Raw genomic sequence first — 27,635 nt, forward strand, 5'->3', positions numbered from 1 at the left:
AAACTGGGCCCTGCTGTTGCTCTGGGGATTCATTCCTTTCCTTTATAAAGTCTGCTAGATCTTAAGTGCCCAGACGCCATGATACCATTTCCGGTCACTCCAGCCAGCAATGACCCCCTGACCCGCACCCTAGTAGCACTTAGTTTATATCACTCAGGGACATTGGTCACATGTAGCCTAGCTTTATGGTATTATCAGATTGTGAGCTTATCTGCATTCTGAGTAAACCTTGTCTGATAAAACTTGATAATTAGCAAAGGGCCCTAAAAATGAGTTCTAAACTATCAATAATAGAAAGACAAACATTCAATAGAAAAAAACAAAGAAGGCAAATAGACCGTAAGCATATGAAAAGATGTTCAGCCTTACCACTAAATAGAATATGTAAAAAAATAATAACCAGATGAAGTGGTTTTTGCTTATCCTATTGAGGAAGATTAAAAGTTTACCAATACCCGTTTTCATGGCAACAGACATTCTGAGCAAACCAGTAGGAACTTAAATTAGTATTTTTTGAAAGAATTTATTCTAAGGAGAAATATGTATCGTGTTTCCCCAAAAATAAGACCTAGCTGGACAGTCGGCTCTAATGTGTCTTTTGGAGCAAAAATTAATATAATACCCGGTATTATATTATATCATAGCATAGCATAGCATATATCATATCATATTATATTATATTATACCTGGTCTTACAGTAAAATAAGATGGGGTCTTATATTAATTTTTGCTCCAAAAGATGCATTAGAGCTGATTGTCTGGCGTGGTCTTATTTTCGGGGAAACATGGTACATTGCTCGAGAAAACTAACTGTATTTGTTTATACTAGTGAAATGTGCCCATCATTAGGGGATTAGTTAAATCACTAGAGGATTAGTTAAATAAACAATGGAAAACTAGCTTTGGGTGGTAAAAATTCAAGTAATTTTTTCCTTCTCTGTACTTTTCTATAATGATTAAATTTACATGAAAATTACAGTTATATCAGAAAAAACAGTTTCTTGCAACTTAGAAGAAGGTTTTCAAAGGAAGTTTGTAAAGAAGCTACTGGGGGAATTAGAATTTTAAACTGGGTAGACAGAGATTAACAGATAGATGTTCAGGAGGTCTGGTTAGTAGAATTCAGAGCAGAGTTTTCCGGGTAAGGCGATCCTAGTAATCGTCAGTGGTCTTGGACACTGGGGATCAAGAATACAGAAAATTGAGGAACCATGGTTGAGAGAGGGAGGGTGAGAAGTAAAGTAGATATAATATGCTTGGTTATGAATATGGTGTTTGAAGAGCCTGTGTGAGGTCCAAGTGGAGGTGTCTAGGAGGCAATTGAGTATATGGTTCTGTAGCCGGAGGAGATATTTAGGCTGGAGATGTAGATTCAATAGTTACCTACAGCTAAGTTTTTTTGTTACCTACATTTCCACCCAAGGTCTTTCTTAGGCCTTGAAATCATGATGACAAAGTGGTTCATATTCAGCCCAGAGCATAGAAAGCACAAAATGTATGGACTCCCTCCGCTTGATAAGCCTCTAAAAACAAAAGTTAGACGACATAGTAGGCTTCTTTATCTGACACGTTAGACATCAGTGCATATGGAATAGCAGGTACCTTCACTCAGTGCGTGGGCCGTCTAGCAGCCTCTCTGGTCAGAGTTCTTTGATGTCGTCTGTCTTTGTTGTGGACTCTTGATCTTTGTAGTGTTTTGATGGCAGGGACTCCATGTCTTGATCAAATGCTTGGGTAGAGAAGCAGTGGCTTCTGCTACTGTATATAATCACAAAATCCCATCTCAACTGAGACAGATATTTCTAAACTCTCTTTATTACCACCACTCCAATTCACACTTAATAAATAATAACAATAGTGAAATTGTAATACATTTGGAGTGTCATAAAAATTTGATGCTTATTCTTTCTCCCCATCATGGCCTGGAATATGAAGTTTTAGTCTCCTGAAACAGACTGTCTGTAAAACCCATGCACATGAATCTCCACAGGAGCAATGGAGCTACCACCACCAGGCAGATTCAATTGATTCAATTGATTCTGAATGTCACAGGCATAGGGGGGAGTTTCTCTGTAGCAGCCCATAGTGAGCGAAGAGAAAGAAGACATCAGTCAGGGAGGACAAAAAGTCTACAGTCATTGTAGCGTAGGGAGAGAAATATAGTCTAAGCATTTGTGGACCTCCAAAGGCCAGGTCATATTGTAGATTCGTAATCCATTGGAGCTGTTCAAAATCTTATTTGCAGATGGAAACTATAAACAGAGAAGGAGTAAAAGACTTTCCCAAAGGTACGTAGCTATTTGTAATAAGGTACAGTTACATAAGACTTCTACCAAAAATCATGACAATTGTAAACAGAGTTGGGGGAGGGGAAGGAATCAGAGCTGAACCTTCAAGTACCTGGGAAACCTTATCGGTGATTTTCCTTCCTACATCCTATGGTATGTAACTGACATACATAACTGCACAGCCACTGTGCTTATTCTTACATTCGTATTTAGGCAATCATCTTAGCGACTGCCTTCAATCCTGGGTTTACCAAGAATGGCATGTCTAATTGTTCTCTACAGGAACACACTACACCGTCTTATAAGAGTAGCAATATCCTCTGATGATCGATGGAGGAATGCATTAGGCTTTAAGGAGTCTCATAATGTTTCCATCTTAGTCTTGAGGTCTGGTAACAGCATGAATCAGCATAGAGGAGCTGAGTACAGCACTGGTGGACATTTTATAAGAGAATGAGCACATTCTAACGACTGATTGTTTTGAAGATCACTTAGGCAAATACCTGAAATCAGCGCATGGAATAATCCCCCCTCCTCAGTGAGGCTTCTTTCTGAACTGCTTCTACTCTGCCCCACCATATGTTTCTGTGGTCACACCCACTACAGTGCGAAATGACTGGGTGGCTGGGAGGAAAGACAACGGGCAATACGTTAAGGCTCAAATAACATAATTTACATAATGAAGTTGTCAAAGAGCTCTTGCCAAGTTTGCATAATCATTTCAAACTCACTTTTGTATAATGAAGAAGTGAAGGGGTTGAATGGATAATTTGAAGAGCTTCTTTCCAGCTCTACAATACTCTTATAATAGGATGCCTTTCCACTGAGTTAGCATGGGTCTTTTCTCCTATCTATCCCTCCCTTAAATTTTATTTTACTCATTCTTCTAAAAATACTTTTAAATATTTGAGTTTTGGAATGGCTGTAGCTCTGCTTCTTAAATATGAGGGGCATATCATCCATTTGATAGCGTTTCTGATGTGTGAGTATATGTATAAACCTGTAAAAGTACAGCAGAATTCTGTAATGCATGGAATATATCAAATATACACAGATATACATGTATGTGATATCATTAGATGCATATAGTCACTGAGCGGATGTCATAGCAAATGGTGTCATTATGAATAATAGTGGAAACTCTAGGTCTGATGTAGCTTGCTAAACATCTGTTTATAATACTACATTCCAGGATCAGGAGGGAAATGACAATGGCTTTCATTCAGTATGATTCAAACCAAATTATTTTATCTCTAACTTCTGAAATGCAAGATTTTCTTGCTAAATGTCCCTTGCTAAGAGGATAATCTTACTTGGAATAACGCCTCTTATTCCAGTGTCGATAACCTCATTGGAGCATTAAGAAGCCCCAATTGTTGGTGTAGCCGTGGCAGCTGCCCCTTTGAGTGGTTCAGTTTATCTTCAGCAGGTGTCCGTACCCCTCAGCTGACTCCAGCCAGAGGCTGGTGGGCACTCAGCCGACAGAGGACTCTGGCGTAGACCCTGTCGTGTTGTAACCTGCCTTGCCATGCTTGTGAGAATCAGTCCAAGGGCAGAAGAGCACTGACGGGTAAACCAACTCCTCACTAGGTCTCCTCCCAACTTCCTTTCCCTGTCTGGACCTTTTTCTATCGTAAAGATCAGCAACCCTGCCACAGTCACCAGACAGCCTGGCACACCGCGGCACTGGCTGGCTTTGAGCCTTTGTGATTGTAAAAAGGCTCTCTGTTCTCCCGTCGGCTTCACCTTCGGCCCCTCATTTGAGATTGTCTCTAGAGGAAAGAGGGCAAGGGACTCTTCATCCTCTTACGGACCATGGTTTCCCTACTGTTTCCCATCGCAGTTGGCCAATGGCAGTCAGGTATTTGTTACACACATGTGCCCAGCACTATGAAGTCACATCCGTATGGAGGGAGGTGGTCCTAAGAGTGTACATAGAAGCCTGGTCCTAGGCGCTCGCATAGAACGCAGGGCCCTTTCATGGGGCTGTTCTGGCTGCTCCATCAGGCCATCTCAGAGAGCTGTGTGTGAGCCACTGTACTAAGCAGCTCACGTGTCTTACTTCCCCAGTCCTCATGTCAGCCCGGAGTTGTGCTCTAAAGTGAGTACGGCTTTTATTCTCATTTTGCAGACTAGGATCCTGAGGTTTTACAGTCAGTGTCCTGGGGGTATAAAGTAGGAATGAGGTCTGTCTGATGCCTACCTACTTCTCTACTACCCAAGGCAGTTAGTCCGCAGGCCTTAGCCTTAGGAAACACACACGTGTAAAGCAACTAGTAAGCAGTATTAGACAGAATGTCATAAGTGCTGTATCAAGTAAATAGGCTATAACAATAATGTTTCTTGTGTGTGTGCGTATTTTTACTCTGCTTAGTTCCAAAAAGGATTGAAAGTTGTCAAAAGAAAAAAAAGTTGTGAAAATACTTACCTAATTCTCCACTGATTTTCATGAGGAACCCGGTGCTAAAGACATTATCGCCTCTATTTCATAGACGACAAGCCTGATTGATTCTCAGGTTGATTTAACCAAGTCTGTCCGTGAGTCGGGGCTGAGTTCCAATCAAACGCAGAGAAGCAAGCACCTTATCAGGGACCGTCTTGTGGCGATGCTGATTGGGCTCCACAGTGAAAGTGGCCTCCAAGCCTCCCTCCTGTCTGAGAGAGCAGTGAATTGTATTTCTCCTGCTCTTGGAAAATGCCGTGTTACTGTGATTTGGCTCAGTCTCTATCAGACAGGCCCTTGGCTGCAGAGTTAAAAGGCGTGTGTGCCTCAAAGGGCGCATCCTAGATGATACAGGTATGAAAACATGTCTGAGAGGGCTGGACACCAGCTTCCCTCCTCTGGAAAGCAGGGGGAGGATATACGCGTAGCTTTATTTATAGCTGTAACATGTTCTTTCTTAAGTATATTCAAAGAGAACAAATAAAGAGATTATTGGGAATGGGAGAGAAAAATTGAATTCACTTTCCTGTTGAGAGCCAATTTAAAAACATTTTAGTGCCAGGTTATTAGGAAATAATCAGGTATATAAATGAGGACGTGCATGTGAGACTTGTGAATTAGCTTTTTTAGCTTGTTTTCGAGGCTCACTGCATACTTGTTTTTTGATAATCTCAGTCTAACCTCATTGAAAGCAGAGTGTGTTTGTGTATCTTTGTCACTTAGTGCCCAGCATAGTATCTTGATCATAGTAGGTTGATAAATGACCAATGCAGAAGAGAGAAGCTTTGCCCTCACTAAATGCTCCATTCTGTTGTAATAAGTGATTCCATATAGGTACAGGTGGAACTATTCTCTGTCTAGTTTAACATTCAGTTTTTCCTTAATATTATTCTATGGGTTTGAAGTGTTTTTTGTTTGGTTTTTTAACTAGCTCCCTTGCTGTTTTGCCCAAAGTCAGTGAAGGAAGATTGTGCCTGTTCAGTGAAGGCTGCGTGCATTGTAGCAGCCATGTACGTACACATGGATAGCCTGCAGCCACTGCAGCGGGGATTCCATTGAACGTGCACTCACAAAGGACAAGCTCCCGCCGGTCCCCGCTCACTCCCATTGTCCGGCATAGGAGCTAATGATGTTTAGGAAGCTAGGGAAGCGGAGGTATTTGCGTAGCTTATTTTCTCTCCTCCCCCGCAAAGTGCACCATCATCTGACACACGATCAGTGAATGGCCCCAGCCCTTGTTAGGATGCAGAAGATGCGTCCCTGTGTCTGGGTCTCACAGTGACCACAATAGAGACTCCTGCAATGATGTTTTGCCTCCCTGCTGTTCAAACTTCTTCAGCTAAGCCTGTCTGGAATCTATTTAACTATTATCCATCAAAGTTTATATATATTAAAATAAGGTGGAGGCAGGGTGGAACCAGAGAGGAGAGACTCTATCTTTGCCAGGGAGCTCTCTCCTCTCTCTGTGACTCATACGTAGAAAAGCAGAAGGCTTTGGAAAGCTGCCTGCAGTCACATCGAGGCAGGCAGCTCTCCTGGCACTTTCTGCCATTTAAAAATGTTTTCTCAGGCAATAAAAGATGTTTTTCAAATTGTCCGTGCCCTCCTTCTGGGCCGGCCTAAGAGCTTGTTTAGCTGGAGCACGGCAGTTTTATGGAAGGGTTGCCGGCCAGAACAGATGAACCCAGGTCTTTGTATTTGGTATTTTACTAAGGAACTAGCTCTTCCATGTTCAAAATTTGTAATCATTCTTTCTTATGATTGTTATCATAGTGAAAGGAATTGGCTCTGCCCCTTAGTCTTCCCCTGGCATGAAGTATGCATTTGGTCATTCTTAAGAATTTTTTCAGTATATTATGCGTGCTTGTACAATTTCAAATGTGTTTTTAAAAGTTTGACTTAAGTATAGAGAGCGCTAGCTTGAGCTAAATAGAGAAGCTGCTTATTAAATGTAATTGTCCTGATTTTTACCATTTGGCAGCACAGGAAAGAAAGAAAGGTCACCCTAATTTTCCTACCTTCGTATACAAATAAGGGTATTTGGTTAAGCAGTAAATTAAAGCTTCCTGAAAACCAACTGGACTGACAAATCTAAATCTCAATTTTTAAACTTCTGTCCTTTTTAGCTACAAAAAGTGATTCTGTCCTTTTATGGTTCCAGAAACTGGCAGGTAATTTCTTAATATCCCTATGGTCACCCCCATCTACACCCCTTTTTGTAAAGGGTTCAACCACTTCTGCTCTAGGAGTTGCCAGATAACAAGGGTTCTAAGTAAGTTATGGTGGTGAACTGTTGGGGTGATTATGATTACTTAACAATAATTTATTTAAGGAGTAAAAGTAGCAACATACAAAACAATTTGTGTTGTATAAGAAAGTTACTTTGAATGGCTGACTTTTAGATATAAATTGAATACAATGAAGTATTCATTTGAGTAGAAAATATTTTACTAATGGAGGGATCAATTGCTGAAGATTTTATTTCCCACAAAACTTGATCTCCAAGTAAAATCTGCTTTTAGGGACCCTGAGTGAATTTAACTTTAGTGATTGTATCATTTCATCTTGAAATTTTAGATGCCAGTTGGCAGGGTCTGCTGTCCCCGTAATAATCTATGCTGACTGCCCAAACCGGCTAAAATGATGTTTACCTGGTAGAGGAATGGAAGCTGATGGAATAGAGCAGAATACGCTGTTGGCTGAATGATAGCTTGTTTATCTTTCAGTCTCTATTCACTTATTTGTATCACTGCCTCAATTCTGGTTTAATAGAAACATGTAAATAACTGATGTTTTCATGAGTGGATTAGGCTTATTATTCTTTTCTTTTTAACATTTTTTTATTTATTAGTTTCATGTGTACAAAACACTGTAATAGACATTTACCATTTATACCCCTCACAAAGTGATAACTTATTATCACTTTAGACTTATTATTCTTTAGAATAATAAGAATTAAACTTGAGAGCTGGAAGGAGTTTCGGGGTCAGGTCTCGTCCAGAGTTCTGGTATATTTTGTTTGGCCCATATAGTATGTTTTCAAAAACAGTATAACAAGGCAGCCGCTTTGCTTGATGAGAATACAGGCAGCTTTGCACCTATTATCTCACATGATTCTTCACGCATTTATATTCACTGGCTGGCCCCTTTAGACCTTTGAGTTCGTGATCCAGATAATCCTATCTCTTCATTTTTTTTTTTTTTTTTTATTAAATTTATTGGGGTGAGAATTGTTAGTAAAATTACATAGATTTCAGGTGTACAATTCTGTATTACATCATCTATATATCCCATTGTGTGTTCATCACCCAGAGTCAGTTCTCCTTCCATCACCATATATTCTACCCTCTGGCAACGACTAAACTATTGTCTGTGTCTATCTCTTCATTTTACAGTTACGGGAACTAAAACCCTGAAGGACTGAGTGGTTTTCCAACGTCAAACAGCTGGTTCAGGACAATTCAGAACTGTTTCATAACCTGAGTATTTTTCTCTGAATTCTGCTTCTAAATTTAGAAGAGTTGTTATTTATTTCTCATTATGTTAGAGACCTTTGTCAAACTGCAGGGATGATTTTTAAAGATGTCTTACAAATAAAAATTGAGAGGTCACCATAGCCAAGATATGGAAGCAACCAAAATTCCCATCAGCAGACGACTAAATAAAGAAATTGTGGTATATTTCTATTATGGAGTATTACTCTGCCGTAAAAAAAGAATGAAATTTTACTACCTGTGATAACGTGGGTTATTAGGCTAAGTGAAATAAGTCCAACTGAGGAAGACAAATACCATACGATCTCACTTATATGTGGAATCTAAAGAACAGAATAAATGAACAAACAAAACAGAAATGGACTCAGATATAGGGAATAAACTGATGGTTTCTAGGTGGGAGGTATTTGAGGGATGGGGGAGAAGGTGAAGGGACTAGGAAGTACAAATTGGTAGTCACAAAATAGTCAGGGGATATGAAATACAGCACGGAGTGTAATCAGTGATGTTGTAAAAACTGTGTAGTGTCAGATGGGTACTGGACTTATCGAGGGCATAACTTCATAAATTGTGAAAATGCCTAACCACTGCACTATACACCTGAATCGAATATAAAATAATATTGAATGTCAACTATAATTATTTATATATATATATTTTTTCCCCCCCACAGGATGTAAAGTGCAGCATAGGGAATATTGTCAAAGGTGTTGTAATGGCTATGTAAGATGTCAAATGGGTAGTAGACTTGGGGTTATCACTTTGTGAGGTGTGTAAATGTCTAATCATTATGTTGTTCTGTACACCTGAAACTAATAATAAAATATTTTTTAAACAAAAATTGAAAGGCGATGGTAGAATAGTACAGAGTCTAGTTTAGTTCGTATTACTAACTGTGCTTATGTTGGACAGATCATTTTATCTCACTGGACACCAAGATTCCTCACCTACAAAGTAAAGGAATTAGACTGGACAATTTCACATCACCTAGTACAGGGCTTGGTAAATACTAACTTCTGAATAAATAGTTCAGTGAACAGTGGATATTGAAGAACCCTACCAGCACTAAATTGTAGATTCTCTAATTCTACATAGACTTTTCTTCCTTCCTCTATCCCTAGTTTACTTGACCTGAGACGGCTTTCAAGGTCTCTTCCAATCTTCAGAGGAGTCTAAGTGTTTTGATTGAGAATTTGTTGGGGGAGTTCTTTGAACCCATGTACTGTGTCCTACTCTTTTTGGTTTCCTCTCCTATCAGCTTGTCTATTCCCTGAACTTGTACTGCAGACTCCATGTGTCCTTTCATGTACGATGGGAACGAGACAGCAGGGGGAAGAAACAAGTAGGTGGCTTTCCAGAATGACCTCATATTATTCCCCGCCATCTGTAATCTCTGATCTCCTTTTGCCTTGTACAAAAAAAGAGAGCATTTCCTCCTGGCTTCATCTGTTTATAGGCAGGATGATGCTTCAAAACGAGAAGTGGATTATTCTTTCACATATAAATAATACTCATTAATTTCAACATACGTTATTAGTGTTTATACAATCTTAGCGGGCCTAGCCACTGTTACCAATTCATTAGATACCTACTAGTGTAGGACACACATACACAAAAAACAACAGAAAACTTGTTCCCTTCCTTTTAAGAGCTTGAAGGCTTAATAGGAGAGTTAGTAGAGTTACAGAAGTAGTAAATAGCTACAAACTTGGATTGTATAACTGGAAGTAAGTCCAATCTTAACTTTTGCTCTAAACAGAGAATCCCTAGGGATTCAACTTTTCCATGAATTAGAGAATCAGAACTTTTAAAACACTGAGATGCTTTTCTTCTTTATTAAAGAAAAATTATTTGATTCTTAAGAAATCCAGATTAGTGCTGAGCTTCTCTTGCGTCAAAAATGCCCCTAAAGAAATCCATAATCTCACATGGAAGCACATAAGTCTCAACACCAGCTTAATTCTTCCTGCTTTTATGCTGCTGTGCTTCATCCTCCCGGCCAAGCTCCTTTGCCTGCTCATTTCTTTTGTAGCAGACTTAATCCTGACAACTTCACTAAGCCTAGAATACTCCTGAAATTCTCATTTCTGTTCCTTTGTCTTCCTCCTTTTTGCTTTCTGACCTTTCTTTTCCTCAGAACTATTCCGATGCACAGCCTACCAGTGATTAATACATGTGATCTTCCTGTCTTAGTCACTGTATTACTCATGAGCTTTGCAGACATTTTATCTGAAGTTTCTAGCCAAAACTTTAGAAGACATCGGGAAATGTTTGTGTCTTGTTAAAATTGGCTCATTCATTGCGCATAGATTTCCTGTTCAAAACCAGAAATATTTCCCTTATCTCCACCCAAACCAAGTAGTTCCCACAACTTTATGTGCTTTTATAAATAGGACTGGTTCCAAGATCCATTTCTTCTCAACTTCCTGCTGTTCCTAGTTAAAGACCCTCTCCCTTTAGCCTCACCTTGCCCTTGAACGACTGTCTCTCAGGCATGAAGCTCACCTTCATGACCTGTGTGTCCAGCTTTAAAGTGGCTGGTGTGGCCCCACCAGGTGCTTCTGGGTGCAACCTCACTGACAGGTCAATTTTGGGCCACAAAGACAGCCATTTTCTGCTTTTAGACCATCGCAAAGAAGGTCCCTCAGCAGTCAGTGTAAATGCTTTTTTCTTTTTCTGTTCTCCCCACAAATAATCCTTCCCTGTTACTCATATACATCACCTTTTGGAGGCTGATAAAAATAGCATTCCAGGCTTCAGACAAAGAACAATTGGCTTCATTCTAACTGGCTCCTTCCCTTTCTGTACCATGAAAGAAAGAGAAGCAGAGCAGAGTCAATCGAGGTGTTTTTCTTTCTGTCAGAAAGGAGGCGATGTCATCTTTAAGACTATTTGGAGTTAGAGGAAATTGGGTAGACCAACAGGGATAGAATAGAGATTACTTTTATTGTACCTGGCACATATTTTGTGAATAAGAAATATGTCTCCTAGATTGAGAGAGGTCAGTCGGGCAAAATAACAGCCAGGTCAGAGAGAAGAAAGATAATAATTTGGGGACATAATATCCTACTTGACATTGCTTTCTTTCTGTTCCATGAGAGGACATGGAAAATAGAGTATTTCTCCTAGAGTAGTTTCTCGTATATCATACCAGTGTGTTTCCAGGTGAAATGCTAATGACCTCATTTTTAAACCCTGGATCTGACAAATTTAGACTTTGAGTCTGAGATCTTACAAGCCCCTCTTATCCATCTTCACTTCCAAAAATGTGTTATTATGCTGCATTTATTTAGCACTTCACATTTGCAAAAATCTATGCCTGTGTTATTCTCTACCAAAATCCACTTACTTATCACTCTTTTTAGAACAGCAAACAGGGATACCAGCAGGTCTAATAACTATATGTAGGACTCAGAAAGTGACTTGCAAACTGGGTTTTAATTTTTTCACATTCTTTTTGGAAATTTGCAGAATATAAATTATACACTAACAGATAAAAATGGTAGTTTTATTACCTTATTTGCTTTTCCTCTTATAAAAATAAATAACTGTGGGGTTAGAAAGAGATCCTAGAGGTATCTATATAAAGTTTGTTTAAATTGGCCAGCCAACCCTGGAAAGATTGCCTACAAAGGAGACATTAAGGGATGTTTAGGGATGACAGACTGTTCTTACCTCTTGATTGTGGTGGTGGTTACACAACTGTACGCATTTGTCAAAACTCATAGACCTATATACATTGAAAGTATAGTGGTACCTCGGTTTTCAAACGTCTCTATTGACAAACATTTCAGTTTACGAACGTTGTAAATTTTATGGATCTGTGGTATCATTAGATAGTAAAACTCATGCTAAATTTCCAGTTTTAGGGGTTGATTTTAAAGATCTGGAACAGATTAATCCATTTTGCATTACTTTCTATGGGGAAACCGTGCCTCAGTTTTCGAATGTTTCAGAACTCGAATGGGCTTCTAGAACAGATTATGTTCGAAAACCGAGGTTCCACTGTATGCATTTTACTGTTTGTGCATTGTATCTCTGTAAACCTGTCTTCTAAGAAAGAAAAAAGTATTAGAATTTTTTTAAAAGGACAATTTAAAAAGTCAGAGAATGAATTCATTGGAAATGTCTGCGTCCACACTGGTTGGCCATTGGAGGGTGAAATGTGTAGCGGGGAGATTCTTCCTCCTGGTGCCTTGTTAAGGGCACACTCGGGACCTGTTTGTCAGAAGTGAAAGTTAACTGAAGTTGCCCTGTAAGAGTAAGAACGTAGGATCTCAAGCAGGAAAGAGATTTTCATCTACTGATGTCTTTATTATCAGTTACTATATTAGACCCTGCCCCCCTTTTTTCAACACTTGACAGACATATAATAGTCATTACAAAATTATCTCACCAAAATTTGATTTTGTTTGTGGTAGTTGGCAGCAACTACTAATTGATTGATGAAAGCAGAATTTCCAGCAGGATGCAAAAGAAAGTTAATTATCCTTTTAGAATGAGAAAGTGGGTGGCAGTGTTTGAATCAGATTCTGGCTTAAATAATCACACACACCTTCTTTGGTTCTAGTTCAGGAAAGAGCTCAAACCTTTTAATAATTACTGTACACACCTTGCTTCATGAATGAGATCCTCAGGCCACATTACAAGCTTTGGAGGCAGCTGTATTTTCTACTTGGCATTCTTTCTTTCCTCCCTTTACCCGCTCGCTCACCCATCTCCCTGTCTGCCCAGCTCAGGGACTGAGGTTTCCATCTGTAAAGCTTGTTGCCACAGGATACAGAATTCAAATTCATGAGGGAGTGTGTGTGAGTGTGTGAGGATGGTGGCTCTCATGATCAGATAAACGTTGTGGAAAGCTTGCTCATTCATATGGAAGAGCCAGTGCTGCTGCTGGATGGTGAAGCAGATGAGCTCCAGGCTCTGGCATCTGTGCATTAGCCCCTCTCAGCCAGGGGCACTTTTATTTGTGATACTGCAACAGCTGACGAGCATGGCCACGTTTGCCGTCCACAGCAGCCTTTACTTGAATCCTATAGAAGAAAGACTATCCCACTTTTTTTTTTAATGAAATGATGAAATTGGTTACAAATAGGAAATCCCATGTGACTTTTACACACAGTAAAGTACCTTTTATGGAATCATAGTAAGTCTCTGGTGTTTTTCTTTTCACTCTGAACTTCTTTTGTATAACCGCGCCTCCCTTCTCAGCTGTCTCTCAGGTGGCCAAGACCTCTGCCCCCTTGTCAGTTTTGCAGCCTGTGATTCTGCTCCCCTTCCTTCCTGATGACATCAGTCTTGAATGAGCTATTGCTGATTATAATAGTGCAGGCAAATGCCCTGAAGAGTCCTGGAGACAGGAAGCTTCTCAATGCCTGCCATTTGGCCGTGATTTGGCTTCCTAAGCAAGTTCTGTCTTCACCTGGAAACCCCACTCAGCACTGTGGACAGAGATCTCGTCAACCCTGGGATAGCAGCTTTTAGAACTAGAGTCAGGACTTGAGAGCATCCTTTCTCATTCTCTCCTTCTTGTGCCTTCCCTTCCTCCAAGAGATGCTCAGGTCTTTAGAATTATTGTAAGTTTACTTACATTTTGTCATCTGGAAACTCAGAATGTGTGCTGCCTTCACGAGCACAATCGTTGTTGGGGTTATTGGGGTTGCATTTGTTTATCTTTTCCACACTCACACGGTTTGCCTCGCTTGGCAGCCTGCTGGCCTGGATAATAATAAAGCTTCTGTCGAGGTGAGCAAACAGCTGATGGCATGGGGCACAGAGGAGACTCCTACAGTGGCCGCCTGTAACCTGCCAGGCCGGTGGTCAGAGCAGCGAGAACAAAAGCCAGTCTGTCTCGAGGCAAACTGGAAAATCAGTGTGTTAGCTGTGTTCTTGTCTCATTGCCTTTCTCCTGGCTGAAAGGGAGAATGCTGGTCCAGCGGTCCACAGAACCACTCCAGGCAAGTACGTGGTCCAGAGACTTACCTGCCTATCATATTACCCCTGGCAGTTGTGAAAAATGATGCAATAATTTTATCTGTGTGAACTGCTTAAAAAGTCATCGACAGGAATTCTTTCCAAACTCGCTATTTAAAGTTAGACCCTACTATCTCAGTGTTTTGAGTTGTTCATAGTCTAGATAGCTACTCCCATAAGTTGTGTGCTAATTTCTTTTTTAACACTGATGGGGGCTTATTTGCTGCCTCGCTGGGAAGTGCAGGAATTGCATTTGGGGCAGCATGTTTCATAATATGTCTCTTTCCCTCTTATTCCTAAGCTGACTTCATGTTGTCACTTAGTTGAAATGTTTTAGTCATAGGTATGTCTCTGGATTATTAGGTCTTAGAAAGCAGAGCTCACACCAAGCAGCGCTGCTCCAGGAAGGGAAAGGGAGTAGACGTATTCAAGACCCTTTTGAGTAGCTGACAGATCTCTCAAAGAGCTGCAGTGCAGAGCTGATTATATTAGATGTATGAAGTCCTAAAATAAAGCGTGAGAAGGAAAGAAACTTTTCTGTTCCTCTAGGTTGCAGTTAGCCTCAGAAGGTTAGCAAATGGCTTTAAACAGATTTTCATTTGAGCTTTGAAGGTCTATAGTTAGGTCCTATCAATCTTTGTTATTCTTGCTCAAAGCCTAGAAATGGCCTGCAGATCACGAGTAAGAGAAAGGGGAGTTCGGCTGGATAGGGTCATGGTGCTCTTATTTTAAAGTCCATCAAAAAGAAAAGTCATAACGGTAGTGGTCATTGGAGACATCCTACAGCAGATTAGATTTTAAATGAGGATTAGGTTTAAGATAATCTTGGGTAAAGTTGGTAACTGACATTTTTAAATTTTGTTTTGTTTGTTTGTTTGTTTTTAAAGGGAAAATAGACTGAACCTACAACCACTACTACCAAAAACACCTCTAAGCAACTAGCTGTGCCCGTTGTGTCTTTAGCACTTAATGTCCCACCTTGTATCGTTAACCTTTATTTGTAAGCTTTGTTTTTGTAATGAGATTATAAGTGCCCCAAACAGGGAATTTACAATTCGTCTTATATACCATAGATGTTAACAAGATGATCAACACATAATAACATTTAATACATGTGCTGATTAAAGCTCTGTTCTTATTTGCTGACGACCTACTGTGGGCTACAAATTGTGTCAGGCACTGAGGAGTCAGTGTTGAGCAAGTCGCTCACTGCCCCTACTTGCCCAGGGAGGTTTGCAGGCTAATGAGGAAGCAACACCATCATTTAAGCAATAGAACTGCTATGTCGCTTGACTTTTTTTTCTTTAAAAAAATAAAATTAACTTGGCCAAGTTTAATTGGCCATTATACTTTAGATGTCAGATTTTGCAGAGTAACGAGGAAAGGAGCTCAAGTAGCTCAATTGATTTTAAAAAATGTGAGGGAAAGCATGAAATAGTAAAGGATAGATTTTGTTTCATTTCTATGTGGAGGATCTCGTTACATCTAGTATCTCAGGCACCGATATGATGCCTTCTTCTGACCAGATCACTCTTATCCTGATCATAATTTGACTTATGTCTACCTTTATGCTTTTAAAGAGGTTAATTCTGTAGAGAAAGAATAAGAGGGACATTTTCCAGCCAAATCTAAGACATTTCAAAAGACTGGAGAGGGCTAGATGACTCTAAATCCATAAAACATTTTCAGATCTTATCTTTGCCAAATCTCTAACCAGAGCACTAACAAATAGCCTAAATTAAATACTACTTCTCGCTTCCTCTCTTTTTCTCAGCGTTTACTTTGGCAGAGAACCTGTTCAGCAGGAAACTACTCCCAATAGCAGATGGCAGGAAATAGCAGGTGGCAGATCGAATAACCAGCCTCTGAAAAACACTAGTATTAGCTTGTAGCCCTGACTCTCAAATGTGGCACAAAATCCTTTTGCTCCAAGTTTCTGTCTTCCTTTTGTGTTTTTAAGAAAACAGTTCAATTTTTGTGGGGCCCAGAGATTGCTCTGCTTTCTGAATGGTTAAAAAAAAGGGGGGGCTTCAGCTGACATGATAGGATGTTTGAGAATCCATCCCAATCAAAACAGATAAACAAAGAGAGGACTGAAAAGCCCTTTACAGAACCTCCCCATGGCCCTGTCTCTGCACCCCATCTCTGTTCTCACTCTCTCTTATGGTTTGGATTCACAGGAGCCAAGAGAAGCCGCTCAACCCACAGTGTCACCAGTGTATGCAAACTCAAGGCAAGAGTAGCATCCAGAATTCCTTTCTAAGTTCCATTTCTTTGTGGGAATACTGTTACTACAGAGGGTGCCCCCCCAAAAAAATGTATACACATTTTAAGAAAAGAAAATACTGTATTAAAATTGTAATAATATATACCAGTAACAAAAGATGAATACAGTCACGTGTATACATTTTTGACCCCTGGTATATACACCTCAGCTTAGACTGCTTAGGCCTTTTAAAACCATGTGGGGAGCAGTAGGAAGCAAGAGGAGGTGGACTGAAGAGCTAGAATGCAGCTATGAAGAAGGCTGTGGGATTGTGGGTCCTGAAGGCCCGGAGGTCCTGAATGTTCAATTTGGCTTAATTTTTATTATTTTTTCTTCTTTTTTGTCTTCTTTTGGTTCAGTGAAGAGTGTCCCAATCTCTCCTAAGTGCCGCAAGAACTATCATTATCAATATAACCCAAAGCTGATTTCCCTCTCTAAAGTTGCCATGTTATTATATTTTTTGTTTTTCTTCCTTTGTTTCATTTTAAACTTCTAAGGTGTCACCGTCAGCTTTGCATCTCTGTTCTAATGAAATATGTACATACATAACCCCATGGTTAGGAGAACATTTTCCCAAATCGTTTATCATAAATCTTAGATTGAAATTAGATGTTGGGGGGCCGCCCAGTGGCTCAGGCGGTTGGAGCTCCATGCTCCTAACTCCGAAGGCTGCCGGTTCGATTCCCACATGGTCCAGAGGGCTTTCAACCACAAGGTTGCCAGTTCAACTCCTCGAGTCTCGCAAGGGGTGGTGGGCAGCGCCCCCTGCAACTAAGATTGAATACGGCACCTTGAGCTGAGCTGCCGCTGAGCTCCCAGGTGGCTCAGTTGGTTGGAGCGCATCCTCTCAACCACAAGGTTGCTGGTTCGACTCCCGCAAGGGATGGTGGGCTGTGCCCCCTGCATCTAGCAACGGCAACTGGACCTGGAGCTGAGCTGCACCGTCCACAACTAAGACTGAAAGGACAACAACTTGAAGCTGAACAGCACCCTCCACAACTAAGATTGAAAGGACAACAACTTGACTTGGGAAAAAATCCTGGAAGTACACATTGTTCCCCAATAAAGTCCTGTAAAAAAAATAAATAAATAAAAAATAAAATTAGATGTTGAATTAGGGAGTATTAAATAAAGAATAAAAATTTTTATAACATTTTTGTTTATTATTTTTCCTTCTCTTTCCCATTTCAGACTTTATAGTTAATCAGTTTTATCAATTTTTTATCGACTGTTGACTTTTATGACTTTGGTCAACAGACTGCACATCTGTAAGAGAAGGGCCTACTGATGGCAGATGTATTTTGGCATTGACATTGAAGAGTTAACATCAGTTTTCTCTCTTCTTATACTTTATTTAGATTCCGACACAGCCCCAACTGCTGGTACCTGAGAGATTGGACTATCCACACCTGGATTAGGCAGTGTCTAAAATATGGTGCAGAAGACAAAGCCTTATATACCCTTGTAAATAAGGTGAGTGCTTTCTTGGCATTTGCAGCTTGTCCTTTGAGTTTAGATGATATGGTGTTTGAACCTATTATAGTACAGCAAAAATTGTGCAAGAAATATCTTTTAAAAATGTTTTACCCTCAGATATCCTTTTTAGAATGGAGTTGGATTTAAATTAGCCCTTTAAAAATAAAAATTCCTGTAGCTGCCGCTTTTTCAAGCACAGTGACTCAGAAATGGACAGGTAGAAACTAAGGTAGTTCAATCACAAGAACTCTGCACTGATTTCATTTTGGGGAGTTTTGGCTCCCATGACTTGGGCCCAATTCAACTTAATACATATTGCGGACAGTTGGTGGGTGAGAGACACTGCACTGGGTATGGCATTGTCTACAAAAATGAACAATATCCTGTCCTCGCCCTCAGGAAACTAAGATTTAATAAGGCAGATAAGCAGGTTTACTAATAAATCTAATATTTGGCCCCAGGGGAAGAAATAGATTAAATCCTGCTCGCTTCCGTTCAGTTTAATGACAGAAGAAGATTCTTATGAAAACAAAGCAAGAAGGGTCTAAAAAGTCAGAAAAGTCTGTCTCATTTTCTGCTGCTCCTAGTCTTTTAGTGGAAAGAACACTGGACAAGGAGTCAGAAGACCCAGGCTGTTATCCCATAATTTCCACCAATTGCTTGTAACTTCAGGCACGTAATTTATCCCCTGGGTCATAGTTTTACCAACTCTAAGTTAAGCCAGTTGTACTAAACCAGTGATTTCCAACCCTGGCTGCCCAGTAGAATCACACAAGAAGCTTTTAAAATTTATAGATGCTTTCCTCCATCCCCAAGATTCTAACTTAATGGATCTTTCTGGAACCCAGGCATTGGTACTTTTTTTCAGTGTTGTTTTTTTTTCAATAGACTATTTTTTAGAGCAGTTTTAGGTTCAGAGCAGAACTGAGCAGAAGGCACAGAGATTTCCCATAAACCCCCTACCCCCACATAGGCACAGCCTCCCCCATTATCAACGTCCCTCACCAACCAGAGTGGTACAGTTGTTATCATTAATGAACCCACATTGACACGTCCTAATCACCCAAGGTCCATCCTTTTACAGTAGGGTTCATTCTTGGTGCTGTCCATTCTATGGGTTTGGACAAATGTGTAATACCGTACAGAGCAGTTTTACCTTGTTTAAAATTCTCTACGTCCTGCCTATTCATCCCTCACTGATATCTTTTTAAAGCTCCCATGTTGATTCTAATTTGCCACCAGGGTTAAGAATCACTGGCCAGTTGATTCTAAGGCTCCTTCCAGCTTGCTGTAATGACTTATCATTCTAAAATATTTTGTTTTAAAAATAAAAAATAAAATAAAATATTTTGTTTTCACCCTGCCCCTAGGGATTAGTGCTGATTTGGATGACTGCTTTTACAAATATAGACACTGTCCATGATCTGCAACCTTTCAAACAGGGGCCTCTGGACATTTTTTCCATTTCAGCACACCTGAGACATCCCGTACAGCATACTAGTAACAGTGACTCAGTTCAGCAGTGATTCAGAACTGGGGTTAGGCTTAACAGAATTCTCTAAGGGGATGTACATACTTGGGAAAAATTCCTCAGGTGTTTCTGGTGGTTGGTGGGGAAGGATGAGGTAGTGTGGGAAATGGTGGTTAATCCTACTGAAGTAAAAATTTAAACAAACGAAAATATAACCGTAATTTCGATTGTTAGTAGCCAAACTTGATTGCGCACGAAAGTCACATGGGAAGCTCATTAAAACTTCAGGTTTCTGTGCCTCATTCCCACAGATTTTGATCTATAAATCTGAGGCCTAGGAATCTACAGAGTTAAATTCACTACTAGAAAATTCTGAGGCAGATGCTAACAGGTCCACATTTGGAGAAATCTGGATTATCAAATACTCAACTGCTCATGAACAGAACATCCTAGGAGCTTGATTAGTAATATTTTGTTAGCATATTTCTTGGGTCTTTAAAAACCGGTGTAAGAGACAAGAGATAACAAGTGCTAGAAAGGATGTAGCGAAGAGGAAACTCTTACACCATGTTGGTGGGAATGTAAATTAGCGCAGCCACTATGGAAAACAGGATGGAGGTTCCTAAAAAAATTAAAAATAGAACTACCTTATGATCCAGCAATCCAGTTCTGGGTATATATCCAAAGGAAATAAAATCACTCTCTCAAAGAGATACCTGCACCCCCATGTTCATTGCAGCATTATTCACAAAAGCCAAGACATGGAAACAACCTAAATTTGTATTGACAAATGAACAGAGAAAGACAATGTGGTATATCTGTGCACTAGAATATTATTCAGCTATAAAAGAGGAGATCCTGCCATTTGTGACAACATGGATGAAACTTAAGGGCATTATGATAAGTGAAATAAGTCAATCAGAGAAAGACAAATACCCTATGATCTCACTTATATGTGGAATCTAAAAAAGCCAAACTCATAGAAACAGAGTGTAGAATGGTGGATGCCAGGGGCCGGGGATCGGGAGAAATGGGGAGATTTTGGTCAAAGGGCACAAACTTCCAGTTATAAGATGGATAAGTTCTGAGGAGCTAATGTACGACATGGTGGCTATAGTTAACAATTCTGTACTGTATACTTGAAAGCTTCTGAGAGAGTAGATCTTAAATGTTCTTACCACTACCAAAAAAAAATGGTAATTATGTGATGTGATGGATGTGTTAATCAACCTAATTGTAGTAATTATTTCTCAATGTAATGTGTGTTAAATCATCATGGTGTATACCTTAAACTTATACAATACTATATGCCAATTATATCTCAATAACTTTGAGGGATAAAACAGCCTGAGGACCAAAAAATGCTACGTAATGTGATAATGTGTGCTTTCTCATGGGAATCCATTTTTGCATTGATATTCATGCCTTATAAAAAGAATCACTGAACCCGTGGCATATGTGGGGGGTTTGGGTTTGGTGTGGTTTGTTTTTTTTGTTTGTTTTTTTAGCTAGGATGAATTGAGTTTTATTTTTCATGTATCAATTGTCTTATATCAGACACGCCCTCACAACTTTCTTATCCTGACCAACAGTTCCAATTACCAAACCTCATGAGTCACAGCTTCTATTTCACTGTCACAGATGCTGTAAAATGATAGTCAAATATTTTAAAGCTAATGGTGGCAAGTGTTGTCCTGAATAATACATAGGCATATATTATAAATCGAGTTAAAGTGGATATTTTTCTCTGATTTTCCTTTCATTTTCATTTTCATTACAGGTTCAATATGGAATTTTTCCAGATAACTTTACATTCAATTTACTGATGGATTATTTCATAAAGAAAGAAAATTACAAAAGTAAGAAATGAATCCCAGGTCCATTTATAATGAGGCTTCAGCTCCCAAAGGGAAGTAAATGTAGTCACTTGCCCTTTTTTGTTTCTTAATGACATTTTACATCACTCTTTCAGTCAGAAATAGATTCGTGGTTGATTTATTATACCATTTGGCCAGATAGGAAAATCGTGTCCAGGTTTTTTTTTTCTGAGTTTCTCAAGTTTATTTGTTCATGTCTCTTTAGGCAAAGAACAGTGAATTTAGTGAAGCAATAAACGCTGCCTGAGCCCCCAAGGCTAGTTACGATTATAGTGATGCTGTTATTAGCTTGCCTTTTTTTAGCACCATCAGCTAACTGTGTTTTATTTAAATCACTGTTGTTGTATTGTGTAAAATATAAAATCAGTTGACTTTTCTTAGGAAACACAGTATACTATCTGTGAAGGAACGTCATTTCCCGTCGCTAGGCTTTTATTTCCTCATCTGTAGCATAAGTGGATCTGTCATCTCCGAGATATCTTTAACCCCGAATTCTCTGAGCCCATGAGATTAATTTAAAGTAACTTTTAACTTCAGCTGCAATAGGAAAGCCAAGGAAGGAGAGGGATTGCAGCAGACTGCAGAGCGCTCAGGTGGGACCCTGCCGGTTCTACTGCAGCATGCTTGTGCTTGCAGCTCTGCAGACAGTGAGGAAGGAAAGAGGAGGCCTTGCTATTTTGTAAAGACACACAGTGGCTCTCCCCTTCTACCGTTTCATCCAGGCTTGGTACCAAGGAGCCATGAAAGAGCCACGCCTGTCCTGGGGGCGTTACTACCTCAGGAACATGGATTGGGCTGGTGGTCACTTACACGTTTATGACATCTGTGATCCTGTCTTTGGGTCCCATCCCCTCGTCCCTGCACGCCAGCACCCTCGGCCTATCCCGTCGCATTAGGCTGGGCACTGGGCATCTCCGCCCTTCGTGTGGGCTCTTCTCTCGTTTCTCTCCTCTGGGTCTCTGCTCCGTCTTCTCTCTCATCAGACTTGCAGTTGCTGGCTGCCAAAGGATGTTTGCTGCATATTATTTTTTGAAATGTTATTAAACCTTGTCCATTTCTTTCTCCATTTTAAACATGCATTTCCTGAATTCAACTAAAAGATAATTGGCTTTTACAAAATCTAATTTTCATAACCTAGTCTCTGAACATCAGATTTAAGAATCCATATTACTGTATCATTGGAAAATTATGGAAAATTATGTAGAGGCAATTTTCTCTCCTCACTCTCTCTGAAGGGATGGTGGGAGGATCAAAGAAATTTTTCCCCCCTAAATACGGAGTAAATAATTAATATTGAGTATTTTTTAAAATAAAGTTTTGATAAAGGCTGTTATTATTTGGCAAAAACTTAGAAAATAATATACTTTTTATTGTTGTTAGGATAGGAAATATCAAAGTACATAAATGATTATGGAGGAAAAGGAAATTAATTATCCAGGCCAATCTAATTTTACTTCCCCAGTTGACTGAAATGCAGACAATAAATAAAAGACAAAGTCAGTTTGATTTATTTTTCATGTGTAATTTTGGATTCAGTAGTGAACAGTTATGAAAACTGAGGGGGTTTTTTTGAACTAGATTTTTAGCTTTAACTGTATTCTTTAAAAATACTGGTTTATTTGGGTTTTGCTTTGTTTTTAATCTCTTCCAGGTCCTTATTTTGCTACTGACTGACTAGATGATTCCCTTGTCTGCCCGTCTGTCTCAGTTTCCCCATTTGTAAAAAGAATATAGAAATTCTTGCATGTGGCCTCATTCAGAACCATGACAACATGTACAAAACCAGCTGGCTAGGAACAGCTGCAGATCACTGTTAGCTCTTATAATTATGAGTGTATGCAAAAACCGGTGAAGAGAGCAACTCAATCAATTAGTCAAGAATATTTTTGGTTTCTGTTATGTTGCAGGCACCGCATTTTAAACCAATATTAACATTCTCTAATTGAACAACAAACATTAAGCAAATTAAGGAATTGTTTGAACTTGATTTTCTTGGCTTCTATCTGTGTTGTGGAATATTGAGGGAAAATGAAAATTGTTCAAGGTCTGATCTCCTATGGCCGGCATTCACGTGGAAACAAATATGTTGTATATTATACTCAGGGGCTTGTAATTTATGAAGGAGCATTTTCTTTTCCCTTTGTTCAAGTCTTTTAAACTGAACTTGATTATCCTTTTTATAGTCATTTGTTTTCTGTCTTTGAAGTAATACCTGGGATTTAGGATTGCCTGTAGCATTTGTCCTCTTTTGCCCTACCAGGAAGAAGTTCCCAGTACACAGAATGGGGCAGTCAGCCCAGCCCTGCTCTGCTTGTCAGGATGACCTGGAAAATATAGTGGTCTCCTTCCTGGATGCCTCGTCTCTTCTGTCTGATGGGCATGATGCCTTCAATTTGCTTCTCAATTTTTGAGGCATTTTCATGTGTATTATCTTGTTGGGTATTTCTTTTCTGTATTTGTTGGACTGTCCGACAGGTATTTTTTTTGGGGGGGGAGAAAGTGAACAGGACTTTTTTATTGGGGAACAGTGTGTACTTCCAGGACTTTTTCCAAGTCAAGTTGTTGTCCTTTCAGTCTTAGTGTGGAGGGCGCAGCTCAGCTCCAGGTCCAGTCACCGTTGTTAGTTGTAGGGGGCGCAGCCCACCATCCCTTGCGGGAGTCGAGGAGTCAAACCGGCAGCCTTGTGGTTGAGAGCCCACTGACCCATATGGGAATCGAACCGGCAGCCTTCAGCGTTAGGAGCACAGAGCTCCAACTGCCTGAGCCACCGGGCCGGCCCTCTATCCAACAGTTTTTTGAAGTAGGTGGGACAAATGGTATCTTATTATTATGAAGGTGATGCTAGATGAAATTCAGTGATTTATTCAATGTCCTCGTGGACAAGGGTGCAATGGCACCTGAGTTAGTGCATACTGGCGTGTACAATAGAAGCTAAAAGTTTGGGAAAGACCTAATTTGTAGAAGAACTGGGACCAGAGCCCACATTTTTCACTTCTTAATTCTGCCTATTTTTGTATCACACCCCACTTTCGTTTTCCCTCCCCTCTCTCCTGCTCCACCCCCCCCCCCAACTCCAATTCAAGCCATTGTTCTCAGTCTGGTTGGGGAGGATGCAGCCCCCTGGCCCATGTTGGTGTTATGAGCCTTGCACTCCCCCAGCTGAGGCAGTCGGTCAGCGGCTGCTCACAGCAGCTCACGTCATCGTCTGTCCACTCACTGAATCGAACCGGTGACCTCGGTGTTAGGAGCACAGTGCTCCAACCACCTGGGCCACCCGGCCCCCCACCCCCAAAATCCCACTTTTTAAGAGTGTTTATACCGGTAGTTACAGATTTGATGATGTTGCCTGCAGCTAATTTCCTCTCGCTTTTACTTTGATCCTTTTGCCAGATGCTCTATCTGTGGTTTTTGAGGTCATGATGCAAGAAGCCTTTGAAGCACCTTCCACTCAGCTCCTCTCCCTCTATGTTTTATACCATTGCCTGGCAAAGAAGACAGACCTCACTGTAAGTGATCTACCTTAAAGCAGTACCAAGGGCCTTAGGAAAAGCAAATAGCAGCTGCTCCATAGGGATGAGGTGGCCAGAGGCAACCTCGGCTCAGAATCTTCCAAGAAGGTATCTGATGTGCAGCTCTGTGGCCATGTACAAACAGGAAGGAGTGTTCAGTCTGTACATTGTAGTTACTGGCTGCTAATGAAGTGGAACTGGATGTCCCTCCACTCAGGAGAATCTCCCGTGAAAGTCCTTATGCACATTTTGAAACCTGAGCTAGGCTAAGTACACCCCTGATATTCAGAAATGGGTCGCTGATAATCAGTAAGAGCTGGAGGTGGCATAGCAAAGAAGCAGTGAGGTAGGTGACTTTGACCACAACCTCAGGTATTAGATACCGATTATTTAATTTGTATCAGTATTTTCCTAAGGTTACTCTGGGTCAATCCATAATACTAAGTTTTGGTATTATCTCTTGGTTTAGGTATTTAGTCATTGTTTATTGCTATCCTAAGAATAACAACAATAACTAATATTTAAATAGCACTTATTTGATACCAGGTGGTGTTCTTGGTGTTTCAAGTTTATTACTGCATTTAATCCTTACAGCTCTATACAGATGAGAAGAATAGAGCACAGAGATGTCAGTTAATAGCATGAAGCCAGGGACTGTGGTCCCTAGTCCACCCTTAAACCTCAAATATAACACCAAAAAAATCCTACTTTGAGTACAAACTGAAAAGGTTGTCTGGTCCAGCCTGCATTCTGAAGAATGTATGGTGTATTTTGCTTTTCTAAGATGAGTGTTACAGCCTATGCATACACCATATTCACTAGTTCATTAAATATATATTGAGCACCTATGACATTCCATACATTGCCAGTGCTAGTTATAGAATGGTGCGCAAATATTTCCTGCTTACAATCTAAGAAAAACACAGGCATTTAAAAACAGTAAAACAAACACACAAATACAAAATTATAACAATACAAAGATGTCTGTGAAAAACCTAGTATTGTAGGGAATCTTTGTTTGTATTCTAAACTTAGATAGGTGAGTAAAGTCTTCCTTAAAATATTTGTTGGGTTAATATTTGAAGGATGAATAGGAATTAACTGGCAGAAGAGGGAAAGAAAGTCTAAAAAGAGGAGAGGAAGTAGCATGTGCAGGAGCCCTGTGGCAGATGGAACATGGTGAACAGAAAGGGGCTGGAAGAAGATAGGAAGGTAATCAGTGTTGCTGCCACAGAGAGATGGTGGGAAGGACGTGGGGCGAGATAAGGTTGGAGAGTCTAGGTCATGCTAAGGCACATCGTCTTCTTCTTAAAAGTACTGAGAAACTATTGAAAAGTTTCAGCAGCATGGAGAGTAACATAATCAGATTTGTATTTTGAACAGATGCCTCTGGCTGTAATGTGCGTAAGAGATAGGAGCAGCGTTGCTGTTAGATGGTTTTGGTTGTCTGAGCAAGCGGTGATGGTAGTGTGGGGACCAGAACATGGTGAAGTTGGAGAGTAGCCGAGGGACACATTTGGGAGGCAAATAACATGGTGAGGAACTAGATATGGAGGCAGGGACTAGGGGACAAATCTTATCTCCTCCATTTCTGACTTGTGTATCTGGACAGAAGAGTCGCCATGTGTTTGCAAAGGGAACTCTGGAAAAAGGCTAGGTTTTATGAGGAAAATCTTTAATTTGGCTTTGAACATGTGCATCTTGAGACAATCAAGAGATTTCATAAGAGAAATTGGGATCTTAATGGAACAATCTGGACTGGAGATATAATTTATACATCCACATGTAAATATCTGCAAATGAGCCACAGGGCAAAAAGGAAAATCAGGAATGTGTGGACCACAAAAACCACGGGAAGAGAGTGGTCTACAATGTAGAATGCTTCCGAGGAAGATGAGAACGTCTAAAAAGTTCATTGTAAAATTTAGTGGTGTGAAGGCACCAAATTATAACCTGTGTTTCTGTAGCATAATGGAGCAGGAAACCAAATCGAAGTGGATTGCAGAGTGAGTGAGAGTTGCGGAAAGGAGGCAGCTTGTGTAGGCAAGTGTTTTGAGGTGTCGCTGTGAAGGGGAGTGCAGCAGAGGGAAGAGGAGAAATGAGGGTTTGCTTTGTATTAATGGGAAAGGCAGACGCATAAAATGGAAAAACCTTGAGGACATTGGTGAAATAGCACCTGACTTAGTCTGTGGTACTACATACGACAGAAGCTAACGGCTTGGAAGAGACCTAATGCTTTAGCCATGGTTGCATTATTCTCAGACAAGCTTCAGAAAACCCTCTAGGACATTGTTTGTTTTCATGCATCTTTTTAAAAGCCCCTTTGGAAGTATCACCAATCCAGTCACCGTCACCACCCTGCTCAGCTCCCAGCTCAGCAAGGATGCTGCCTACTTGGATTTTAGTGCCTAGTGCATTCTGACACTATAGATCATTTTTCCCCTAAAGAAAAGAAAAAATGTTTTTAAGGTTCCCTATTTATTATTCACTGGGCCCATTTTCATACAGTTTATATGGGAGGAAATCAAACCTCACAGTGATTTGCTTTTGAAAGTGAAATGACCTGATCCTTAATTGCCAGCAATTTTACTTAGATGCGCTGCAGAAGTACCTGTGGAGGTTTTGTGTTTCTCCCAAGGTGTTTGCTTTTTTCAGACCTTGAGAAATTACACTTTTATTGCACAAAGGCCATCCTAGTGTAAAGGTTTGTGTGCCATTAATGCCTGGGGTGCCTCACTTAACACCCGGCTGCAATTGTCACCTGCATACTTCCTTCATTGTCTTCCCCCCCCCCCCCCCCCAGAGTGCAGAGACCAGGGCAGGGCAACCTGAGCTCTT

The 27,635-nt window shown here is 40.2% G+C and overlaps 1 protein-coding gene across 1 annotated transcript in view; it reads left to right on the forward strand.

Moving 5' to 3' along the window:
- MRPS27 (mitochondrial ribosomal protein S27) overlaps positions 1-27,635 on the forward strand; it is a 74,110-nt gene that overhangs the window by 37,281 nt on the left and 9,194 nt on the right. The window contains exons 5-7 of the mRNA XM_019728090.2: positions 17,823-17,937; positions 21,192-21,270; positions 24,679-24,794. Coding sequence (XP_019583649.2) covers positions 17,823-17,937; positions 21,192-21,270; positions 24,679-24,794 — 310 coding nt within the window. The remainder of the gene's footprint in view (positions 1-17,822; positions 17,938-21,191; positions 21,271-24,678; positions 24,795-27,635) is intronic.

The sequence above is a fragment of the Rhinolophus sinicus genome, linkage group LG03 (assembly GCF_036562045.2).
Source record: "Rhinolophus sinicus isolate RSC01 linkage group LG03, ASM3656204v1, whole genome shotgun sequence".
Lineage (NCBI taxonomy): Eukaryota > Metazoa > Chordata > Mammalia > Chiroptera > Rhinolophidae > Rhinolophus > Rhinolophus sinicus.